General features: G+C 38.6%; 1 protein-coding gene across 4 annotated transcripts in view; it reads right to left on the reverse strand.

Moving 5' to 3' along the window:
* Positions 1-25,352, reverse strand: part of SSR1 (signal sequence receptor subunit 1) — a 42,623-nt gene that overhangs the window by 16,175 nt on the left and 1,096 nt on the right. The window contains exons 2-9 of one of the 4 annotated variants that reach the window (XM_033216140.1): positions 23,043-23,155; positions 17,846-17,933; positions 15,595-15,857; positions 13,038-13,114; positions 12,227-12,305; positions 9,747-9,840; positions 9,447-9,461; positions 4,255-4,318 (exon numbers count right to left, since the gene is read on the reverse strand). In XM_033216140.1, coding sequence (XP_033072031.1) covers positions 4,255-4,318; positions 9,447-9,461; positions 9,747-9,840; positions 12,227-12,305; positions 13,038-13,114; positions 15,595-15,857; positions 17,846-17,933; positions 23,043-23,155 — 793 coding nt within the window. Of the gene's footprint in view, positions 1-1,952; positions 4,319-9,446; positions 9,462-9,746; positions 9,841-12,226; positions 12,306-13,037; positions 13,115-15,594; positions 15,858-17,845; positions 17,934-23,042; positions 23,156-25,352 lie in introns of those variants that run through there. The other 3 variants (XM_033216142.1, XM_033216141.1, XM_033216143.1) reach the window with 3 other exon arrangements.

A 25,352-nucleotide genomic window follows, 5' to 3' on the forward strand; every position in this document is an offset into this window, starting at 1 on the left:
GATGATTTGAACTTTCCATATTGTATATGTAACCTTGAGCAAGCTACTTAAATTCAGGTTTTGTCTATTCCATCTACAAAATGGGAACAGTATCACCTTCCTTCAGTGAGCTGTTGTAAAGGTGTGTGAATGATGACTAGAAAACCAACAAAACACAGCCCATGATTGATGTTTAATAAATGAGTTCCCTTCCCACTTTCTTAAAATGCAGCAAAGTGGTACCCAAACCTAAGAGCTATTACCCCTAAATAATTTCAAAATCTAAAAAAAGAAAAACCTTAGAACCTCAGATGATATAATTAATATAAAAGCCCAGGTTTTTGTATAAATGAAAAGGGATACAAATTCATACAAAATCCATTAGTAACGTTCATAAGCGCCCTAAATAAATTACTGAGATGTTTGCAAGTCAGCTGCAAGGTGTTCTTCCTCCTCAAATATCCTCTAAGGATGAGCTTATAGATAGATAAACTTACCAATGAAACCTAGTATTTCATCAGTAAGAATCTTGTTTCTGTGTTAAGCTGCTCTTTACTAAGTTGGAGGTAAGAGTTCAAAGTAGAGTTTTACTTAAGAAAATTGGGGCAAACATTCATTTTAGTTCTACAGCTATGATGCCACTCAAAAAGTAAACAGTGGGCCAGGCGCAGTGGCTCACGCCTGTAATCCCAGCACTTTGGGAGGCCAACACAGGCGGATCACCTGAGGTCAGAAGTTCAAGACCAGCCTGGCCAAAATGGCAAAACCCCATCTCTACTAAAAATACAAAAATTAGCCGGGTGCAGTGACGGGCGCATGTAATCCAAGTTACTCGGGAGGCTGAGACAGGGAGAACTGCTTGAACCCAGGAGGCAGAAGTTGCAGTGAGCTGAGATTGCACCACTGCACTCCAGCCTGGGCGGCACAAACACTCTGTCTCAGGGGGAAAAAGTGAACAGTGTATGTTCCATCTGTTCTATACATGAAAAAAAAAAGTACTGAGGAAGTACTTAAGTACGTCTGAAAATGTTTTTTTTTATTTTTTATTTTTTTAAATTTTTTTTTTTTTTGAGATGGAGTCTTGCTCTGTCGCCCAGGCTGGAGTGCAGTGGCCGGATCTCAGCTCACTGCAAGCTCCGCCTCCCGGGTTCCCGCCATTCTCCTGCCTCAGCCTCCCGAGTAGCTGGGACTACAGGCGCCGCCACCTCGCCTGGCTAGTTTTTTGTATTTTTAGTAGAGACGGGGTTTCACCGTGTTAGCCAGGATGGTCTCGATCTCTTGACCTTGTGATCCGCCCGTCTCGGCCTCCCAAAGTGCTGGGATTACAGGCTTGAAGCACCGCGCCCGGCCTGAAAATGTTTTTAAATTTAAACATCTAATTCAGGAATTAAAATACAGGGTCTAGTCTTGGCAAGAGATGATGTCACTGAGTTTTTAAAAATTATTTCATTATTCAAATGCACAAACCAAGTCAATTTTCCTTCATATCAAGGGTATGGATACCATTGTACTAAAAGATGAATGTTATACATGAGGCTCGCCTATTATTATACTTATCTACTGTACCTCAAAAATAACACGTCATTAAGTAAAGGTTGCAGTGTTACAGTACCACCATTTACTTCTCCCCAACACAGCCATGACACTGTGCTGATGTGCTACGAATGCATGATACTAGGCTGATGTGCTACAAATGCACTTGTAAGGCAGTAGCTCTTCCATATTTTTTAAGGTCTAAATTTGCCCTTTCCTCTTATCAAAATCACATTTTCTGAAGTTACTTAAAAACCTTATTACTATCAAGTGAAACTTCTTTTCTTCTGATTTCTACTTGACTCATTCCCTGAGGCTTCTACTTCTGAGGTCCCACTTCCCTTTTCCTCTCCTGGGACAATGCTTTAGAGGGCGGATTAGCCCCGAAAGTCAACAGTTATGTAAGACCATGAAGTAAATGAGGAAGCTATACAACCAAAGCGAGATCCATGCTTTATGAACATATTATTCTCACACATCTGGGGATAGGTTTGATACACAAGATCCTTAAAGTCATTTTACATATTCTGAAACGAAGTTGTTCAAAAGATGAATTCTGAAAACATAGTTGGTGTAGCAAATGAATATATCAAAACAAAGAAAAACTTCATCCAAATATTTACATTTTAAAAAGACATTTAAAAAATAGGCTACTTATTAAGTGTGCTTGAACAAACCATGTGTGGAACTGAATTCCATTCATTACAGAGTTAGTTTCTGCTAAATACTTACTGATGCTAGAGCAGACCCCTGGCATCTGAGGATTTAAGAGTTCAACTGTTCTCAATCTATGCTAAAAAAAAATAAAACATGACAAATAATAAATTCTACATTTCCGAGGCACTAATTTGAATTTCAGAAGTGGGAGGGCTGGTATGTAAGGCAATGAGGAGGGCTGGCAGTTGTAACTCAGTGTGGTTTTGCAACTGCCTACGTTATTACCAGGTATTCCATTAAAACTCTCTAGAGGCCATTTACATTTTGTAAATTCTGTAATTACACCTTACTGTATCATGCTGTAGTAGTTTCACAAACTTAGATATTCACAAAAATGTTTTGGAATATATTCCTTGAGAATGTGAAGGGTGTCCTATATTACATTTAACAAAAAACCATGCAGTTACTTAGAGCTCATAGAGCTTTTTCAAAATAAACTACTCATCTTAACAGCCCAATTAAAAACTCAAACACTTTATATTACAGATATAGAGTTTATAATTCAGCAATGCCAATATAGGTAATTTGATATCTTAGCCCCTATTTGCAAAGTGATTAACAATTATACAATAACTTCTATTCTATTGTCATCGGCTTTGGCTCAGATGTTTAAATACTTAAACAGTCTGGAAAGACTTTTTCTGTGTGTATTTTGTTTTGTTTTTTGTCTGTGTGGGCATGAGTGTAGGGGAGGTTATACTAAAAAGGAGAATGAAGAGGTCACGAATTAAAGAACCACTAAAATTTGACTTAACATTTTCTTATAAAATACATGTGGGAGAATATGGCTTAAAGACAAGAGGGGGAGAGCCTCTTAACTGTTCATACTATTTTACTTCACCCTCCATCCAGTCCGACAATAATGCCAAACTTAATTTACAATCTAGGGCAAGAGTAACTCTATAAGAGGATTTTATGAAGTACAATTTAATTTTGGTTTCAGTCTTAAGCACTTAAGAACAATTTTTGGAATCTTTCAGATTAACTAAAAAGGTTACATCAACAAGCAAAACTCCCAAAAGATTAGATAAGAAACAATTACATAACTGCTTTAAAAATATCCAACTCACTTTCTTCATTGATTAGGAGTTAATTGGGAAATATCTCTGTCCTGATAACTTGATTTTCTGCTTAGTCTGTGGACCAAGGCAACTTTTCTTTAAAAAGGATGCTTCTATTAAGGAGAGAAAAATTCTCTCAAAACAAAACAAAAAAACCTACACACAACTGAGTGATTAGGTCTAAAATCACTCCAGAGCTATCTCTGGGTCAGAACTAGAGCAACAATGGACAACACAACAGTTTTCACAAATATACTAGTTTCTTTTTGTTAAACAAGGGGGTAGGATTAGGCTTCATATATTAAAGTCAGCAGAAATTTCGTGTTCACAATTTGTTGCCAGAGAGATCCCCAAATTCCTCGAATCCACTGGGAAGTTTTCTGAAGGTGTGCATTAACCAGCAGCAAAATACCGAAACAATTCTAATTGCTAAAAAGCAGCTACTTCTGCTTCTGCCTTTAGAATACTAATCGTAATACAGCAATAACAACAAAATGCTAATTTGTGCCATCAATTGAAATTTGAGCTAATCCAACAATTGTTTTCTTTAAAACTGTTCAAGGCAGGACATCAATAATCATAGTGGGTAAATATTAACTGAGGTTTGGGGGAAAAATCAGAAAATGTCAAAAAGGAAGAGACAACTGCATTATATTTAGTATTCTAAAGACTTGTTTCAGGTAGTTCAACAATGATTCTGATAAGACCAACTGCTCACATACATACACACACACACACACATAGATTTTAATGGTTTAAAAAAAAACCAAATTTGTTACTTTAGAAAAATGAATGCAGTGCATTTTCAGCAATATTATCGCCACAGACTCTGATTGCTCAGTCCACACATAAGTAGTAGTTGCCTTCTATGGTGATATGGCTTCTCTGCACTAATTCCCATCAGGCCGAAAAATATTAGGGCAGGTTAAGTAAAGACCGAATTGTTGCACAAAGGAACATTTACTCATCAGATCCCACTGATCTCTTCTGTGCCCGTTTCCTGGGCAACCTTCTTGGTGAAGCTTTATCTGGAAGAAAAGAGAAAGTTTTAAGCTTGCTATTACAAGTATACTGAATTCAAAAGACGTAAAAAGTATCTGCCTTCAACTTTACCACTAAGTTACACACACACATGCATGAATACCATCTAATAATAAATGCCTCCTATCTAGCTCTAGGTTTTAAAAACAATCTTTAACATAATCCTTCAAGAGGTAATTCCAATTAAAATGAAACTGTTTTGCAATTAGGGTGGGTAAAAGATTAAAACTTAGTGATTGTACTGCTGAAGATACCATGCAAAATCTTGAATTCTATAACTTAACCAAGTTTATACATGCATAAGTAAACACTTAAAAACTGCTTAAAAGGTATGATAGTGACAGCTCAAAGAGACATGCTGGTTACAAATGAAAGATTTTGTATTTACAAATGCAGTCATGCAGTTTGCATAATCTTTCAATCTCATAAATTTACCTGGAATAAGCAGCAGAATAAAGGAAATTAGTATTTCAATGCTAAAACCATTCTATGCACACAAGCTGTATCTCCTATGTTAGATTCTTAGTAGGGTCTATTTAATAGAAAATAAATTTGTGGTGGGTTTTTCTACTTCCATTCGGTAACAGGTGTCATTTATAAGTTTCTCCAAAAAGTGAAAAGCTGGTTGTATCTTCCCTCTATTATTGTCTTGTCTCACTTTCCGGGGGGTACTTCACATATTAGGAAGATTTTACAATAAGTTAGAAATGACTTGCATAACTGTTTTTGTATTGATTTTGATTGATTTTGCATTCATTGATTTCATATTGATTTTTTGGTATTTTTTTTTTGGTATGTTTGTATATTGTAGAATAAGCAGAAATAAAAATCATTTTTTCCAGTTAAAAAAAGTGAAGGGCTAGAAAGTGATTTTCACCAAAGTACGGAGCTTATCTGTAAGCATTTCATAAAACGGAAAAAAAAATCTGTTCAAAAGATCTCCCACCTCCAAAACTGTGAGATCACCATACCTAGAAAATGTGTAAATGTTTATCAAGAATATTTATTTTTTTTTGAGACACAGTCTCACTCTGTCGCCCAGGCTGGAGTGCAGTGGCACGATCTCGGCTCACTGCAACCTCCACCTCCTGGGTTTAAGCAATTCTCGTGCCTCAGCCTCCCGAGTAGCTGGGACTACAGGCGCTCTCCATCACACCTGGCCCAGCCAAGAATATTTAAAGACTACAAATTTTGCTTCAAAGACATCTCCTTAAGATTAAGGGCTAAGGCCAGGCACAGTGGCTCATGTCTGTAATCCCAGCACTTTGGGAGGCTGAGGCAGGTAGATCACTTGAGGTCAGGAGTTCAAGACCAGCCTGGCCAACATGGTGAACTCCCGTCTCTATTAAAACCACAAAAATTAGCCGGGTGTGGTAGCACACACCTGTGATCCCAGCCACTTGGGAAGCTAAGGCAGGAGAATCACTTGAACCAGGGGCCGGAGGTTACAGTGAGCTGAGATCACACCACTGTGCTCCAGCCTGAGCAACAGAGCAAGACTGTCTCGGGGGAAAAAAAAAAAAAAGGTTAAGGGCTAAAATATTAAGACAGAGCCTCACTTTTCAAGTGTGAAAAAAAATCCAGAAAACTGCTCTCACTACTTCATTAAGTAGGTTACTAGTGGATGGTTTCAGGGGCTCTTCAACTTACCTAAAACTGAGTTGTGAGTACAGACACGTTTCTGATGAAAAAAGTCTACAACTTTTATCGGATTTTCAAAACAGTTAGACTAGGAACTACTGCCCTTACAGCTGACCAATCTCTAAATAATTCTTCTAAACACGCAATATGCTGAACATACAGTCTTTGAGGATTCAAAAAGTACTCTAGGATTTCACAGCCATCTGTGTGAGCAGCAGTATTATATGCAGACGTGAGCTGGGCATGGTGGCTCACGACTATAATCCCAGCACTTTGGGAGGCTGAGGTGGACAGATCACTTGAGTCCGCAAATTCAAAATCAGCCTGAGCAACATGGTGAAATCCCCTCCCTACAACAAATATAAAAATTCAGCTGGGTATGGTGGCATGCGTCTGTAGTCCCAGTTATTTGGGAAGCTGAGGTGGGCAGACCGAGCCCAGGAGGTCGAGGATGCAGTGAGCCATGATCACATAACTGCACTCCAGCCTGGATGACAGAGTGAGACCCTGCCTCAAAAGAAAAAAAACAGATGTATCGCTCCCATGACTTGAGCTACCACTGATGCTGTATGTCCCAATGTTTCCAAATCTTGATTCACTTGTGCTCTGAAACAGAACTTTCAAATGTTTCCTGGACATCCTTATCTGGGAGTCCCAAAGGTTTTTCACACTCAGTATAGCTAATCCAAACACATATCTCCTCATCCTTCCATGATTCTCTTTCCTAGATTACGGGACATTAATGGGATCACTTTCCACCCAGTTGCCTAAGTCAGAACGCTCTTTCATTCCTCCCTCACTAACACATCCAGTCATAAGAAATCCCATCTACTCCACCTATGAAACATCCTTCTACTCCCATCACTACTGCCTCAGCTTAGGCCCCAATGACTTCTGTGCTTTACTGAAATCTCAGAACTGGTAACCCTGCTTCCAACGGCTCCTTTGCAGTCCCTCCACAAAGTGATCCTAATTTTTCCTTTTTTTTTTTTTCTCTTAAGAGATGGGAGTCTCACTATGTGGCTGAGGTTGGATTCGAACTTCTGGGCTCAAGTGATCCTCCTGCCTTAGCATTTCCAGTAGCTGAGACTACATGTGCATACCACCATGCCCAGTTTACCATAATTTTCAAAACACAAAATTGTAATTCCTCTCCTTTAAAGTGGCTCTCTTTGACCTAGGAGTCAAAAGTTGTTAGCATAGCTCATAAAACCTCAAAGGTTCCTCACCCAACCATTCAAGACTCAAGTCTAGTGCTGACCTCCTCCTGTGCTCTTGTTACTTTGTACCCACCTTTCATCAAGCAACTGCCATACTGTAATTATGTTTCAAACAGACAGCTAGCTCACAGAAAGCAATAAAGAAAACAATTTAAAAAAAGGACCTGAACAGCCAATTCACAGGAAAAGAAACACTAGCCAATACAGTCATCTCTGTTATCTGCAGGAAATTAATTCCAGGACTACTCCCCCACTGCAACCCCACCCAAATCCAGTCCCGTTGTTAGCACTGAGGAACCACTGGATACAAAAACCCTTCCCTGTACTTAGGTTTGGTATCCTGCAAAAACTGTGATTTCCTTTTTTTTTTTTTGAAATAATTTTATTTCACTATTATTTCAACAGTTTTGAGGGACAGATGGTGTTTGGTTACGTGGGTAAGTTCTTTAGTGGTGATTTCTGAGATTCCGGTGCACCCATCACCCAAGCGGTGTACACTATCACCAAGGTGTAGTCTTCTATCCCTCACTCTCCTCCTACCCTTCCCCCAAGTCCCCAAAGTCCATTATATCATTCTCATGCTTTTGCGTCCTCAGAGATTAGCTCCTCAACGATTTCCTTTCCTCCCCACTCCCACCCTTTTTTTTTTTTTTTGAGACAGAGTTTCACTGTCACCCAGGCTGGAGTGCAGTGGTGCCATCATGGAGCAATCACGGACCTACCAGGCTCAAGCAATCCTCCCACCTCAGCCTAGGCGCATGTCAACACATGTATTTTTTTCTCATTCTTTGTAGAGATGGGGTCTCACTATGTTGCCAAGGCTAGTCTCAAACTCCTGGGTTCAGGTGATCCTCCTGCCTCAGCCTCCCAAAATGCTGGGATTACAGATGCGAACCACCATGCCTGGCCAAATATTCTATTTTAATCTGCTTTTGGTTGCAGATGTGGAACCCACCAATATACCAAGGGTCAACTATATTGAAAAAATCTGTATATACAGTGAAACCTGAGCAGTTCAAACCTGTGTCTTTCAAGGGTCAACTATGAATATGTGTAAAGGAGCTGAACCTCATTCTTAAAGAAATGCAGATGGAACAGTAAGACACTCATTTTGCATCATACCGACCGATTAAATAGGCAATATTGTGCATGGCTGAGAACATAAATTGGCACTACCTTTTTTCTTCCCTTTTAGGAGGGAAATGGGGTCCCTTCCATAAAAAGTCAGTGTATTTAATCTTAGACTTAGTTATTCTAACTTGAAGACGTTATCCTATAAATTAAATATAAGAATATTCATTACAGTATTATCTGTAGGAGTGAAAAACTAAAAGTTACCTTCCAATACAGAACAGGTTGAATCTATCATGACATATATACATAAAAGAATATTGTCTAGTTGTTGCAAATAGTTAAGTAAATATATGCAGCTACTGTAAAGAGACATCCAAGGTATGAGAACTGAAGCTGTAGATCCATGTAGACAGCATGATGCAATCTGAACTAAATACATAAAAACAGTAGGCGTATATGCTTATAGACGTATAGAAAATTCACGGAAAACATAAACATAATACCATTTATGAAAAATAGGGCCAGGCGTGGTGGCTCACACCTGTAATCCCAGGACTTTGGGAAGCCGAGGCTAGCGCATCACTTGAAGTCAGGAGGTCGAAGCCAGCCAGGCCAACATGGTGAAACCCTGTCTCTACTAAAAATACAAAAAAATTAGCCGGGCATGGTGGCGTGTGCCTGTAATCCCGAGGCAGGACAAACGCTTGAACCCAGGAGGCAGAGGTTACAGTGAGCCAAGATTGCACCAGTGCACTCCAGCCTGGGCGACAGAGCAAGACTGTGTCTTAAATAAATAAATAGGATTAATGAAGCCAGGAACTGACTTATTTTTTTCACTTCTGTACTCTTCTGTACTATTTAATTTTTCATAATGAGGCTGTATTGCTTTTATAATAAATGTTTTTAAAACGTCCTTCTACAATTGAAGAAAAATTTCTGTATTCCTTTATAAAGATTAGTATTTTAACAAACTGAATATGTAATAAAACTGAAATATATCTGTAAATTATCAGATAATATTTTAGGTTTATTCTTTCAAGTTACAGTGGGTAGTTTTTCTAATAAAATGTAGTAAGAAAAACTGTTCCGTTACTCATTAAACTTGATGTAAAATATTTACGTGCTATTTGAGAGCCCCCAATACTCTAGCAAAAACCATTGAAAAAATTAAATGCCTCACCTCTTCTACTCTGCACTGAAGCAACATAAAGAAAAGAGACAGGAAATGGATTAGGAACACAGAAAATTCACACATTCATAAATAAGCTGCAGATATGGAAGAATTTCCAAATTAAAGACTACACACTGAATAAACCTTTAAGGTCTTCATTAATCACTATACTAGATTCTACACAAGTAATGGAAAAGATGAATGTTAAACAGCACTGAAAAAGCTTTCTTTTTTTTTTAAACTAAATCTAAGATATTTAATTTCCAATTAAGAGAAAAACTTCCCAGCCAAGTCTGTAAGAATACTTACTGATTTGATTCAGTGTTTCCTGAGGAATCCAGCTCATGTCAACATCGTTCTGACTTGATGTACCCATTTCTACTTTCTGTATGGGTCTCTTACGCTATAAGAACATAAAGATATATTTTAAAGAAGTTCCATTATATCATTTACTTAATATTTTTTAAAAAAGAACTGAGGTCTTGCTATGTTGCCCAGGCTGCCTGGAACTCCTGAGCTCAAGCAATCCTCCTGCCCGAGCCTCCCAAGTAGCTGGGACTATAGGCACATACTATCATGACCAGCTGTTTAATTTTTAAAACACCTATCAAATTACTTAAATATCTTAGTAAACAAATTATATTCTCTTCTAGTCTTCCTAGAACACACTTCTACTCAAATACTTTATTAAAGGGAAGGAGAAAATCATGTCTAGTACTGATTATAAAGAATAAATCTTCATCACATTTATTTTTGGGCTTTAAAGACCTTTCCCCTTGCTATAAAGGTTCATGTTATTGGACCACTGGTGGATCAAATAAGAGTAGCTATTTATACAATGACTTTCTTTCCCTTTAGGAATCAAATTGTAATCAAAGAATAAATTTATTTCCATATTCAATAAAATTCAGGATAACTGTGGATACATTATATGCAGGCAGTTCCTGCATCGTAAGCTAAATACAATTAAACAGTTGGCACAGATAAAACAAAACGAAACCATAAAATCTCATTAAGCTAACCACCTCAATTTAAGAACTTCAAACTTTCTCCCTAGAGTATTTACAGCAAATCTGCTAGAAAGTAAAAATGAATCATCATTTAGCCTTGCTTTAAAAAAAACCCCCAAGAAACCAACAAACCTGTTATCTACATAAGAAATAGTATTAATTATATAATCTGTAAGTTAGAACCTAAATACATGGAGAGATAACTTAAAAATGGTTTCATTTAAATGGAAGAAAAATGGAGATGCAGTTATACCTAATATACAAATGTACCGCAAAAATTCCAACCATTACGACAATAAGGCAAAGCAAGTTTTAGAAATTAATATTTAAACACAAAGTATTTCTCTTTTAAAGACAAAGAGCTTATTAATAACATTCATCGTTAATTTTAATATAGATTTGACTGCCTGACTTAAGGCTTAATAATCAATCACCAAAATGACTAGCGACTGCTGAGGGTCTAATGGATTATACTAACATTTGATAAAACTGTTTATACTTTCCCACTGAGAGAAACAGTATAGGTTTTGTTTTTGTAGGCTGGAGGGAAGGAGAGGAGGAGGGTGAGTGAGGGAATGGGGAAGAGGAGGGAAATAAGGATATGGTAAGGAATGAATCCAGAGGGAGAACCATGATCGTGGCAGACCCCAGGTGTTACCATTTTATTACTCTAACTACAAAAACAAAATTTTCACGGACACAACAAAATTTATTCGTTCTTTTTCCAATGAAAGGACTTGTTTATGAAGGATTATTTCTATAATTAAAGAGTATTAATGCAGGCTGGGTGTGGTGGTGGCTCATGCCTACAATTCTAACACTTTGGGAACCCCATGTGAAAGGACAGCCTGAGCGCAGGAGTTCAAGACCAGCCTCGGCAACATGGCGAAACCCCGTCTCTACAAAACATACGAAAATTAGCTGGCTGTGGTGGTGTGCACCTATAGTTCTAGCTACTCGGGAAGATGAGGTGGGAGGATGACTTGAACCTGGTTCAAGCAGGTTACTGCTGAGGTTGCAGTAAGCCAAGATTGTGCCACTGCACTCCATCCTGGATGGCAGAGCCAGACTTCAGTCTCAAATAAATAAATAAATAAAAAATAAAGAAAATATAAAAGCTAGGTTAGTTGCAGATAAAATAGCATACCCATTAAAACGTATAGTAAATATAATAATAAAACCTGAGTTTAGGGAATAAAAATACTAGCATTAAGAGCTACGATACCAATCCAAAGGTAAAGATCACTCTGGAGGGCACAAAGGACATTAATTGTATGGGTGTATGAAAGTCTAAATGAGGCCAGGCGTGGTGGCTCAAACCTGTAATCCCAACACTTTGGGAGGCCAAGGTGGGCAGACTGCTTGAGTTCAGGAGTTTGTGACCAGCCTGTGCAATACGGCAAAACCCTGCCTCTACAAAAAATTTTAAAAATTAGCTGGGTGTGGTGGCATACACTTAAGGTTCCAGCTAACCAGGAGGCTGAGTTGAGGGGATCACTTGAGCCCAGGAAGTCAAGGCTGCAATGAGCCAAGATCATACCACTGCACACTCCTGCCTGGGTAACAAAGTAATACTCTGTGTCCAGGAAAAAAAAAAAGAAACTCTAAATGAATCAATTTACATATCCAAGGCTTCAGGTTTTATTTTAAAAAGGTACCCCAAAGTTCTAAGTATACAAATCCACAGTGACAGTCTGAGGCCGAAGAACTAGATTGTGCTTAACTTAGTACTTAACAACTTTTGAAATATGGCTGTAAGAGGTGTTCATCCATAATTACCTTTCTAGATTCTAGGAGTTGATGAAGGCCAACAATAACCAGAAGCCCAAGACCAGCAAGGAACATATACATAAAGATTCTGGTACAAAAGGAGAAAATATGAACTGTCTTTAATTCAGAGGAAATACCACAACTAATTACAACTATAATTATAACACATGATGGAAGCTTTCCAAATAACTTGTGGGGAAAAGGAATAAAATACTTTGTATTCAACTTAAATCCAAGCAGTTAAGTTTTATAAATTACGTTTAAGAGCAATTAGTCAATAAAAAAACCCTCTCTGATTGAAAATAGAATTACAATTTATGCTCTATTCAAAAGCTCGGTTTATATAATAATTGCATTAGCATTCATCTGCCTAGAATATTACATTATTTTGCACAATCCAATTTAAAAATTACCTTAAGTGAATTATATATAAGTTTAGAGTAAAAAAAGATTCATCATTCAGAAAGAACACTTACATTTTTCAAGATAAAATCTTCTAACTTATGTTTTCAATAGTCATTTCAGAGGCACGAGATAGGCTGGTGAACAGTTTATAAGCGTGGGTAATTAGATGAGAGGAAGGACATAGAGCCAATACTAACTTTTAAAGAGATTCTTCTGTCAGTTTCAACTATCTTTCCTAATTTGACTTTAATAGTTGTAAGAATATCTGAAGTATGAATGAATGTTGTAAGGATCTCACCAAATCTATACAGTCCATTCCATTTTCAACATCTAAAAAAATGCTGAAACAGGAGCAAGCTTTCCAGTCTTACTTCACGAGCAAGATCAAGATCTACATACTACAACTTTCACTTACGTTTCTCCATCTAACCCATCCTCTTTTTCAATAACTGTAACTGTTTGATTGAAGACTGCATCTTGGAATACATTGCCCTGTTTAAAAAAATAAAATAATCAGAAAAATCTAAATGCAATAAAGGAATGAAAACATGTAACATTACTTAAAAAGGTTACTCTAACACATTGAATATAGTCTTCCCATCACTTAGAAGACTCAAATTCATATGTAACTGCAATATTGTGTGTCAGGGACTCAACATTGTTATTTTCTCACATAAAATAAGAAGTCTCTGGGTCAGGTGAGGTGGCGTATGCCTGTGGTCCCAGCTACTCAGGGAGCTGAGATAGGAGGGTTGCCTGAACCCAGGAGTTTTGAGTCCAGCATAGCAAACATAGCAAGATCCACACCCCTTAAAAAAAAGTTACCAGCTTTGCCAAAGTTGTCCCCTGAACTTTCTTTTGGGGTAGGAGTGGTGGTGTGAGGACCCAGAAAGTAAAATCGAGATAAAATGTGCAGAAAGAAACAAAGCTCACAGCATTCTTAACGCCAACAACTTTACCTTTCGTTGTTTGCAATCCTTCAAAACAAGGAAGGAAGGAAAAGTACAGCAGCAGCTACAGTAGCAGGTCATTTTAAGAACTAGATCGAACAAAAGTTAAATTCATATTCTAAAATGACAGTCGTGCTGGGCGTGCTGGCTCACACCTGTAATTCCAGCACTTTGGGAGGCCAAGGCAGATCACCTGAGGTCAGGAGTTCGAGACCAGCCTGGCCAACATGGAGAACCTCCCTCTCTACTAAAAATACAAATTTAGCCGGGTATGGTGGCGCATGCCTGTAATCCCAGTTACTTGGGAGGCTGAGGCAGAAGAATTGCTTGAACCTGGGAGGCAGAGGTTGCAGTGAGCCAAGATCACACCATTGCACTCCAGCCCGGGCGACAAGAGCAAAACTCCATCTCAAAAAAAAAAAAAAAAGACAGTGGGCTGGAAACCAATTTCTTCATAATAAATGGGATGGTCACTTTAGGTATGAAAATATTTTTATATTGTGGTCTTGAGATAATTTTATCAGTTCACAATTTTAGTCTTCAAATGCATGAGACTCACTGGGGCAATACATAGCTATTCTTCACAAAGGTAGTACGTTGTCAAAACTGTCGCTTATTGCTAAACTGTAATTACGTAAGTTTTACTTCAAGATCCTTCAATTTGCATTCCTCTATTGACAATTTCAGGAATAATACACAGATTAAAAAAAAGTGGTAGAGGTGAATTTAAAAGAAGGAACTAAAACTACATATATACCTGTTGGATCAAATTTTATTCTACTCACAAACAAGGTAAAATCAGTAATTCTTTAAGCTACTTAACAATAGAGTTGAAGATGCTTAATACATTATTTTGAGGACAGGATGAAAATACTTCCTTCTCTCTACTAAGTAATCAGAAAAAGGAAAACTTGATTGCAGCCCTAGAAATTTAACTCAGACATAAGATAAACATGTTAACACCAGGGTAATGAAAAGGTTGAATTAGTTTCCAAGAGAAAATAACATTTCCTTCTCTGAAAACTTTTTGACAAAGGAATGGTTTAGATGTGCTTTCATTTAAACGAGGCCCTATTTCTACTAGGTTTCTCTCATTCAGTCATTGATGACTGATATATAATATACATATTAAAAATCATAAGGCATCAGAGCTTGTATTAGGACATTTGGTTCTCCTAAATCAAAAACTAAATGATAAAACTTGCTGCCAAAACTACACTGAAAATATATGGTTCTATTTTACCTACGAGTATATAAAATGATGGGAAAACAGTTACAGACAGTCTTTAAATTTATAAATAGAAGTACTAAAATGGGCAAAATGCAAGCAACAAAAGGAGGTACAAAACAAATTATTTGACAGATCTTTTTTTCTTTTTTTGAGATGGAGTCTCACTCTGTCGCCCAGACTGGAATGCAATGGTGCGATCTCGGCTCACTGCAACCTCCGCCTCCCAGGTTCAAGTGATTCTCTTGCCTCAGCCTCCCGAGTAGCTGGGATTACAGGTGCCTGCCACCATGCCCAGCTAATTTTTGTATTTTTAGTAGAGACAGGGTTTCACCAGGTTGGCCAGGCTGGTCTCGAACTCCTGACCTCAGGTGATCCACCCACCTCAGCTTCCCAAAGTGCTAGGATTACAGTATGAGCTACCGTGCCCAGAGACAGATCTTAACATCTGAATAAGCAGCAGACTCCATTGTGTGTCTTACTGCTCCTTTTCCCGTTAAGATCCGGCTCACAGCTTTACTTACATCTCCATTTTCACTTCCACTCCCACACAATAGCATCTTATTCCCTTTATCTCTAGTATGCATCACTTATCAGCATGTTCTAGTGCTTGTTTTCATCTACCTCCCCCACTGGATTACAGACTTGAAATGTGCAATTTATCTTTGCTTCCCTGGTGGCTATCACAGGTTCAACCACAAAACAGGCACCTGAATGAATAGATGAATTCTATTAAACAACGTCGCCATCCCCATCCATCTCTAACTTAAACAAAAAGGTTTACAGGATCTTACGTTCAAATCTTTGTAGTTCAGATTGATGACCAAACCAAAGGGCCGTCCGCCCATGGGCTCTGCAGGAATGAAAGAATACTCAAAAGTTGCCTGTCTCTGGGGTGGCACCACAGTGTTCAGAGGAAGAGCTGTGAAATTCTGGATATAAAACTGGTAGTCCTGAGGATAACGGAATGATGCATCTAAGGATTCAACAATAAAATCTTCTGTTCCCTTGTTGGTAAAGCCTACCAGGAACTTCACAATGTTATTTGCTGGAAAATCTGAGAAACAAAATAGAGACAAGAAAATTAGAACACATGGAAAGAGCACACAATTTTTAAAAAGGCATTACTAATGGATTCTGGCACCCTTCCGTGTGGACTTTGGTGCCAGAATCCCTTCCAATAGAGCACTCCAGTCACCCACTAACTAGAAATTGATTCCAGTTGCTGTATAGGCTGAAACCCTTTTGTCTCGTACGCTAGCACTCCCACATAAGCATTCAAATAAGTGTCTCGATTTCAGACCAGACCACATCCAAATCATTTGGTAAAAAAGAGTTGTATATTTTTGGCAGTGAAATAATCAAGCAGCAGGGTTGCATGTATTGGTGAAGTCACCTTCACCTCCAGCTTAGTGTTATCTGTGCAAATAAATAGAAGAATGAAGAAAAGATAAAGTCCAAGAGTTTCATCTGAAAACTAATATCTGTTAGAACATAAATATTAATCAGGCAATCCCTATCCACGTTAAGCAATTAATCAAAATGCAAATCTGAAGGTTAAGACCCAAGGATGTAGCTAGAAAAACAGAAGAAAAAAAGCATAATAAAATTATACTTCCTATAGGCATAAAGTTCGAAAGCCCATGGGAATAAAACCGAAAACGTGAGAAGACCAAGAAAACTCATAACTTTCAATATTAAGTCTTCAATAATTACACTATAGTCTACAAAGCTGAGTTTCTCTGAGTACAGCACAGGCTGTGGGGTCAACAGATCTAGGTCTGGATCCTGTGTTCTCAAATCTATTTATGAACTGGGAGCCCTGACCAGTTTCTTAACTTCTCCAAACCTCAGTTCAACAATGACTATGCTCAGTGGGCTTGTTAGAACTAAGTAATACACGCCAAGTATTGAGAATAGCGTCTACCATATAGAACTCAATAAATTATCAGCTATAATTACTTTCTTTTAATAAAACCCAGGCTCTGGCTGGGTGTGGTGGCTCACACCCGTAATCCCAGTACTTTGGGAGGCAGAGGTGGGCGATCATGAGGTGGAGATCAAGACCATCCTGGCCAACATGGTGAAACCCCGTCTCTACGGAAAACACACAAATTAGCTGGGCTTGGTGGAGCGCGCCTGTAGTCTCGGCTAGTCGGGAGGCTGAGGCAGGAGAATCGCTTGAACCTGGAAGGCAGAGGTTGCAGTGAGCCGAGATCACACCACTGCACTGCAGCCTGGCGACAGAGCAAGACTCCATCTCAGAAAACAAACAACAAAAAAACCTAGGCTCTAACCTAGACCATATTGGAAAAATTAAGTATTTCATTAATGTTTAACACTCAAAATACGACAAAGGGCTGGGCGTGGTGGCTCAAGCCTGTAATCCCAGCATCTTGGGAGGCCAAAGCGGGTGGATCACAAGGTCAGGAGATAGAGACTGCCTGGCTAACATGGTGAAACCCCATCTCCACTAAAAATACAAAAAATTAGCCAGGCGTGGTGGCACGTGCCTGTAATCCCAGCTACTAGGGAGGCCGAGGCAGGAGAATCGCTTGAAACTGGGAGGTGGAGGTTGCAGTGAGCTGAGACCATACCACTGCACTCCAGCCTGGGTAACAGAGGGAGACTCCATCTCAAAAAAATATATATATATAAAAAAGACAAAGTTACTTTGCTGTGGCAGTTTAAAAAAGTTTTAAAACATGATCTTTCTCAGGAGGCTGAGGCAGGAAAATCGATTAAACCTGGGAGGTGAAGGTTACAGTGAGTCGAGAGGGGGCCACTGCACTCCAGCCTGAGTGACAGAGTGACACCCTGTCTCAAAAACAAAATCTTTGAAAAGGACAGTCAATTTCTAGTTAAACTAGGTAGTATTTATTTTATTTTTTCCCCTTAGTTTATTTATTTTTCACTCTATCATCTGCATATTCCCTTTAAATGCCAACAATATTACTTTACAGATATGGGTATTCAGATATATATGAACAAGTTCATCATTTTAAAATTCCTACATCTGAATTAAAACTACTACTTCCGTACTACCTTCTCCTTTTACAAACAGTATAGTTGTATCTGCACTCGGTGAAGCTTCAGGTTCACCAGACACATCTTCTTCCTCTTTATCTTCTACCTAAGAGAAAGAACAATTAAGAGGAGATTACTATGGGAGAGAAAAAAGATAATTATTTAAAAATAAAGATTTGGCTGGGCATGGAGGCTCACGTTTATAATCCCGGCACTTTAAGAGGCCGAGGTAGGCAGACCACCTGAGGTCAGGAGCTCGAGACTAGCCTGGCCAACATGGTGAAACCCCGACTCTACTAAAAATATAAAAATTAGCCAGGTGTGGTGGCACGTGCCTGTAATCCCAGCTACTTGGGAGGCTGAGGCAGGAGAATCGCTTGAACCCCGGAGGCAGAGGTTATAGTGAGCTGAGATTGCCCCAATGTGAGACTCTGACTCAAAAAAAAAAAAAGACAGACAGACTTTACTTTATGTTAGGATGAAATATTGCTTCTCTACAGCTTGCTGGATTAGTAATAAGAATTTCATCATACCTCAATAATTACAATAGAGCTTTTGGAGCAGTGCATCTTGAACAGTAACGTGCATACCAATTCTTTGGGGATGTTACAGATCTAATTCAGGCCTAGGGCAAAGCCTATCATTCTCTTTCTAACAAGCACCCAGAAAATGCCAAAGCTGCTGGTATTCAGACCATATTGTGAACTCCAAGGTTCTAGAACAGAGCTTGGTAAACTTTTTCTGTAAATGGCCAAATAGCAAATACGGCCTTGCAGACCATAAAGTCTCTCTTGCAACGACTCAACTCAGCTCTGGGGCTACTGTGTGAAAGCAGCCCCAGACAACATGTCAACGAACGGGGATAGCTAGATGTGGCTTGCAACCACATTTTGCCCACCCCTGCCGTCAAGTACCTTGTTAACAGCCTACAGAGATTTCCATTCTAATTAACAAAATTTTCCTGTGAGGATCAGTCACATAATTTTGAAAGAAAAAAAAAAAAAAGAGTGTGACCAGAGATCTTCCTGGGGTGATAGAAACGTCCTAAAACTGAATTTGTGTTGCAGAACTTGGTAAATTTACTAAGTGTATGTTTAAAACAGATGAATTTTATGATACATAAACTGTATCTTAACAGTTTTTAAAAAATGTGAACAAATTTTATTTAAAACTTTAAACACAGTGCAGCATCATTTCTCCAAGTATCAATATGGATTAGAGACAGTCACATCTTTGAAGTATCCAGACTCTTAATAAATTGAGACGCTTCAGGATGCCATTGTTTACCGGCATTTAACTTTTCACGTATATAAAAAACTCCTTCCCCCAACAGATAAAACTTGTCAAGAGCAAAGATTGTCTCATAATTGTAAAATCCTCCACATCCAGCTCATGCACTTAAGAGAGAATTCACTCAAACACTTGTTCAACGACTGTGAAACTATGTTGTAAGCTATATTTTAAGCATCCTTAATGATTTCATTCATTTAGTAAGAATAAGTTTCTACTTCTGAGAAAAGATATCCATAAGTAGGAAAAGAGATGAGAGAGAGAAAGGCCGAAACCATAAATGACAGGGATAGAGAGGAAAAGGGTGTATTTCAGAAAGAGTTAAGAGAAATCCCTGATACCTGATTGATGGGTTTTGGAATAAAAATAAACAGAAGAAGTAATAAGGCAACAGCTTGAATCACTGGAGCCGTATCAAAACAGCAAAGAGTTTATGGCGACAGGACACATGGCAAATGATCTGGACATTTACAATGTGAAGTACTTATGGAGCATTCAAATGAAACTATCCCGGAAGAGCTGGAAAAGAGCTACAACAGGATAACAACGGAAAACAAGGCATTAGGCAATGAGGTTGCTGGTGACCTTAGCAATACTAGTTATACTAGATATATGGGACCAGATCATGATAGAGAATTAACGTGAAGTGAGCAGAAGAGAAAAGCTGTCCAAGTTTCTCTTTCAAGAAGTCACTGGTGTTGGTAAAGATAAGTGGGTGCAGCAAATGTGGACGAACAGTAGAAGCACACATGTGGCTTAACAGAATCAAATCACTGAGGAGGATTAATGCTTGATGCTACAAAATGAAAGAATAATGTAACAAAGTTCTGCAGGAAGAGATGGGGACATGAACACAGGTGGAACGGTTAGCCTTAGAAGAGAACAAGGACAACTCATTATTAAGGAGAAAACGCAGAACAATGGGTGAATAACATATATGGAAGTAGAAAATACAAAATCTGATAGAGTTCATGCTTGATGGCCTTCTTCACTTTCTGACACTGAAGGCAATGTTGCTGCCAAGACTGAAAACTCATTTACGGATTTAAACACGGTAAATGTTTGGAATACTGATTGTGGAAAACTAAGTAACTCATTTACTTTACAGCTATTCAGCATATCAGATGTATAATGCTTAGTATCTGCTACTTGGTAAAACTCCAAAATATTTCAGCTATTGCAAACAATCTCCAGAGGAGAGTATAGAAATTGGTGGCATTGGTCGCCCACAGGGAGATGACCTCATGGCTGGAAGGCACACAAGGGAAACTTTTCATCATATACTGTACCTTGTAAGTTCTAAGCCATTTGAATATATCATCTATTTTAAATATATATATATATATGTTTTTGAGACGGGAGTCTCGCTTTGTCGCCCAGGTTGGAGTGCAGTGGCGTGATCTCAGCTCACTGTAAACTCTGCGTCCCAGGTTCACGCCATTCTCCTGCCTCAGCCTCCCAAGAAGCTGGGACTACAGGTGCCCGCCACCACACCCAGATAATTTTTTTTTTTTTGATTTTTAGTAGAGACGGTGTTTCACCGTGTTAGCCAGGATGGTCTCGATCTCCTGACCTCGTGATCCACCTGCCTTGGCCTCCCAAAGTGCTGGTATTACAGGCGTGAGCCTCCGCTCCCAGCTAAATAATTTTTTTAAAGTTAGCTAGTGTTATTACTACTACAGCTCTTGTTTTAATAAAAATAAAACCAAAAACCTCTATCATTTCTATGGGGAGGACAAAAAAAACCTTTCAGGAATGATGGTAAGGTCCAATGCAACCCGGTTTTATACAGTAAAAGAATAATCAATGGGATAGAAAAGCCCAAGGTGACTAGGCCGGGCGCGGTGGCTCATGTCTGTAATCCCAGCACTTTGGGAGGCCAGTGCCAGAGAGCACAATTATATGAATAATTGGTAACAACGATATAATCCATCACTAAATTTCAGTACATGCCCAAATTTCAGTGCCCCAAATACCATCTTTAATCCTAAATTCCTAGACAGATTCCCTTCCAACCATCACTCTCAGTTATCTACCCAAACTGGTCAAATAATCATTAACAACAACGCAGCAGAAATGTATTAATCTAGTTAAAGCTGTTCACCTAATGCAGGCTGGGTTGAAGATGCGGAGTCTTAATATCAACCCTAAGCGTATCTGTATACATATGTATGAAACGCTTGACTCATAGATAATCAGTAAGGAGTTCCTAAAGAGGGGAAATTAGGAGAGTTCACAAATTACTAGGGACATCCTATCTAGATAAAACAGTAGGTACAGAAGCATAAAAATGATAACTCAAAAACACCAATAAAATAGCAACAGATTTGCTTAGTTGGAAGACATACTCCATAAAAATGAAGGTAAGTCAAAAAAGAAGCAGAAATCTACATATAAGTCTAAATATTTTGACACTGAAATAAGAAAATAGGGAACTAGTGGTTTAATTTTGAAGGAAACGACAAAATCTGGAATCATGAGAGGTTCCAGGTTCAAGTATGACATGAAAATAGAAAGAAAAAAAAACTGTGTAGGATGGATTACAGTCATTCCAGAGAGGAAATAAAATTAGCTAGATGCATGCTGCAAAGCTCCCAATTCCAGCCCAATATTCTTACTGTCGTATTACATAGTAAACATTTCAGAGCTGAACAACTTTGAAGAGATCTTCTCTAACTCCCTTATTCTTCACAGGATATATTTTATATACTGTTTGTTGTCTGCTTCTCACCTCCTGCCATTAAAACACATATAACTGCCCCAAAAACAAAGTCTAAAAGAGCAGAGAAAATATCTGGTTTGCTCACCCAGCACCAAGAACAGTGCCTGGCACATAAGGATTCAGAAATAAAACAAGCAAGCAAAAAGAATAAAAACAGAGTAAAAGCAAGCAAGTAAAAAAGAAACTGAGACCCACAGAGGTAAGTCAGAAAAGTAAGCAGCAGGTAGACCAAATCTATGAAGCCATGGTCCAGTGCTATTTCTACTATGCTGTTACCCTTCTAGACTCATGTCACCACGATCCAGAATTGTTAACTATTTCATGTCTCCTTCCCTGTTCCAGAAAATACGCTCTATTCTCAATGACTGGTGCCTATTCTCCCAATTTCAATTCACTTTGACCACATTAACAAACCTCTAAAAGCTGGGATTTTTAATTTTTGTATAAGGATAAGCTCTAGGCCAGGTGTGGTGGCTCATGCCCATAATCCCAGAGCCTTGAGAGTTGGAGGCATGAGGAACATCACTTGAGCCCAGAAGTTTGAGACTGGCCTCGGTAACACAGCAAGACCCTGTCTCTACAAAAAAAAATTACAAAAATTAGCTGGGCTTGTTGGGGCATGACTGTAGTCCTAGCTACTCAGGAGAATGAGGCAAGAGGATCACTTGAGCCCAGGAGTTCGAGGCTGCAGTGAGCTATGCTCATGCCACCGCACACCAGCCTGGGCAACAGAGCACGTCTCTGTCTCTAAAAATAAATAAGTAAGGATAAATTCTAGATGTATTATTGATATGGTTTCGCTGTGTCCCCAGCCAAATCTCATCTTGAAGTGTAGTTCCCATAATCCCCACATTGTGGGAGGAACCCGGTGGGAGGTAAATGAATCATGGGGGATGGTTACTTCCATGCTGTTCTCAGGAGAGTGAGTTCTCACGAGATCTGAGGGTTTTTATAAGGGGCTTTCCCCACCCTTTGCTCTGCACTTCTCCTTGCTGGCACCATGTGAAGGAGGACATGTTTGCTTCCACTTCTGCCATGATGGTAAGTTTCCTGAGGCCTCCCCAGCCATGCTGAACTCTGGATCAATTAAACCTCTTTCCTTTATAAATTACCCAGTCTTGGGTATGTCTTTATTAGCAGCATGAGAACAGATTAATACAATTACATACATTTTACATATATTAAATAGCACATAACACTAACCAAATCTGTGGGTTCATCTTCTTCTACCTCGGCTTCATCATCTTCATCCTCAATTATGGAATCTTCTACCGTTTCTTCATCCTCTGTAAGATCTTGTGCCACTGCTAATGAGCCTAATGATAAAATACAGAAAAAACAGTTAACCTTTACGCTGGAATACTATTTTTTTTTTTTTTTTTTTACTATCAGGTATAGGCAAAAAAAAATCTTCCCTTGGACTAACAGAATCTCCCAGTTCACCTGAATGATGCCAATTACAATGCATGTAAGAATATTTGTATTTTACTTTACTAGCAGTCTTAACAACTGCATGTCTTTTTTTTTTTTTTTTGAGACAGGGTCTTGCTCTGATGCCTAGGTGGGAATACAGTCGTGCAGTTATAGCTCTCACTGCAGCCTCAAACTCCTGGGCCCAAGTGATCCTTCCACCTCAGCTTCCTGGGTAGCTAGGTAGGTAGGCGTGAACCACTGTTCCCTGCCTGCATATTTTTAAAGGAAAATGTGGTTTAATTTCAAAAAGTGCCCAACAGATGGAAAACTGAACGGCACAAACTAAAGACGCCTTGAAGCACAAAGAACTTCAAGCAATTTTGTTAAGCAAATTAAGGAAAATAATTGTTTTGCAAAGGTAAGAAACTTCTAAATGTAATCCCTGTCATTAATGATATAAAGCAAACTAAACAACCCCTACCTTTAAAAGAAAATAGCATTCTTGGCCAGGTGCGGTGGCTCACGCCTGTAATCCAGCACTTTAGAAGGCTGAAGCGGGTGACTTACTTGAGGTCAGGAGTTCGAGACCAGCCTGGCCAATATAGTGAAACCCCGTCTCTACTAAAAATACAAAAATTAGCCAGGTGTGGTGGCATACACCTGTGGTCCCAGCTACTCCAGAGAGTGAGGCAGGAGATCGCTTGAACCCGGAAGGCAGATGTTGCAGTGAGCGGAGATTGCACCACTGCACTCCAGCCTGGGCGACACAGCAAGACATCGTCTCAAAAAAAAAAAAGCATTCTTAAGTTCTGTGTAGGAAACACTGTTATTAGAGGTGACTACAGCTGAAACTCTTAGAACTTAACAGTCTGTGAGTCCAAGGAACAAATATCTGTATCATATCCGTGGTAAAAACTGGCTTGCACGAAAAACATTGTTTAGTAAAAACCATACGGGTAGCTTCAGGGTTGATAGCAAAGAAAGAATCCAATTATTTTTGCATGTGGCTTCAAACATGTTTTAAGGCATTTTATTTTTCTCAAACGTACTGTTACAAAGTAGAGTTATAATGCAAAAAAAAAACGTAAATCACAGTTTTATCGATAACAGTACTCTAAGTAAATCACATTCTATCTATTTCAGGCAAGACCCTAAAAAGAATTTCAAAGTTCCAGTGGCTTCCAACATCTCTCAGACAAAATGATGATGTGGCAATTCTGTGGAGAAAAAACATGGGAAGGGAAGTGTGTTTTTACCCAGGAGAAACAGTTTACATCAAGGACCATGCATTTTCAGTCTTTTCCATGTCTGAGTTCACACTGGCCACTAAGATTTATTGCAAAATATGAAAGAACACTGAACCATGCATTATGAACTGAAGAGATTTCACTGCCTGCTGAACAAAGACTAAAAGTAGTGCATTCATAACTGACAAGTCCTTTTCAAAAACCAGTAAGAAAAATATCCATGTCTCAATTTGTAAATGTCAAGTTGTAAATTTGAGCACTTTGGAATATAAAGGTCTTTCATGGATATTAAACAATTATTTTAATGTTAACTAATAAAAAGTTGTCCTTATAAAGTCTAACAGTCTTCCTTCAGCTGGAAACAACTGAGCAAACATTTTCTGTGGAAGAAAGACCGTTACTCACAAACAATGTTTACAAGATACTAATTCAGTTTAGATCATGAATTGATGCTTCTTGAAAGTTTTTACAACTTGAAAATAGTTCTAAAACGAAATCTACATTTGTCAAGTTTTTTTTTAAATAAGCTTAAAGAGAACCAGCAAACGACTCCCAAAGTAAAAGAATCTTGTTTCATCTGCAGATGAACTCATTAACAGTTCTGTTTCATTCTCCCACTTGGTTTTCTAGCCATTAAACAGAAGCCAGGCACTTCACTTTTCATTGCAAAACAACTCCTGGATACCTGTCACTACCGTTAAGACACACAGCTTGCTTACACTTACAGAATGAAAGGGAATTCTAGTGCTTAGTCAGACTAATTATTTCACTTTGCAAATCAGAAAGTCGAAGTTCATGACAAAACCCGGGCAGGAAGTCAAGTTGCCACATTTTTATATTCTGCTAAGTTATT

The sequence above is a fragment of the Trachypithecus francoisi genome, unplaced genomic scaffold, assembly GCF_009764315.1.
Source record: "Trachypithecus francoisi isolate TF-2019V2 unplaced genomic scaffold, Tfra_2.0 Lachesis_group10, whole genome shotgun sequence".
NCBI classification, from domain to species: Eukaryota; Metazoa; Chordata; class Mammalia; order Primates; family Cercopithecidae; genus Trachypithecus; species Trachypithecus francoisi.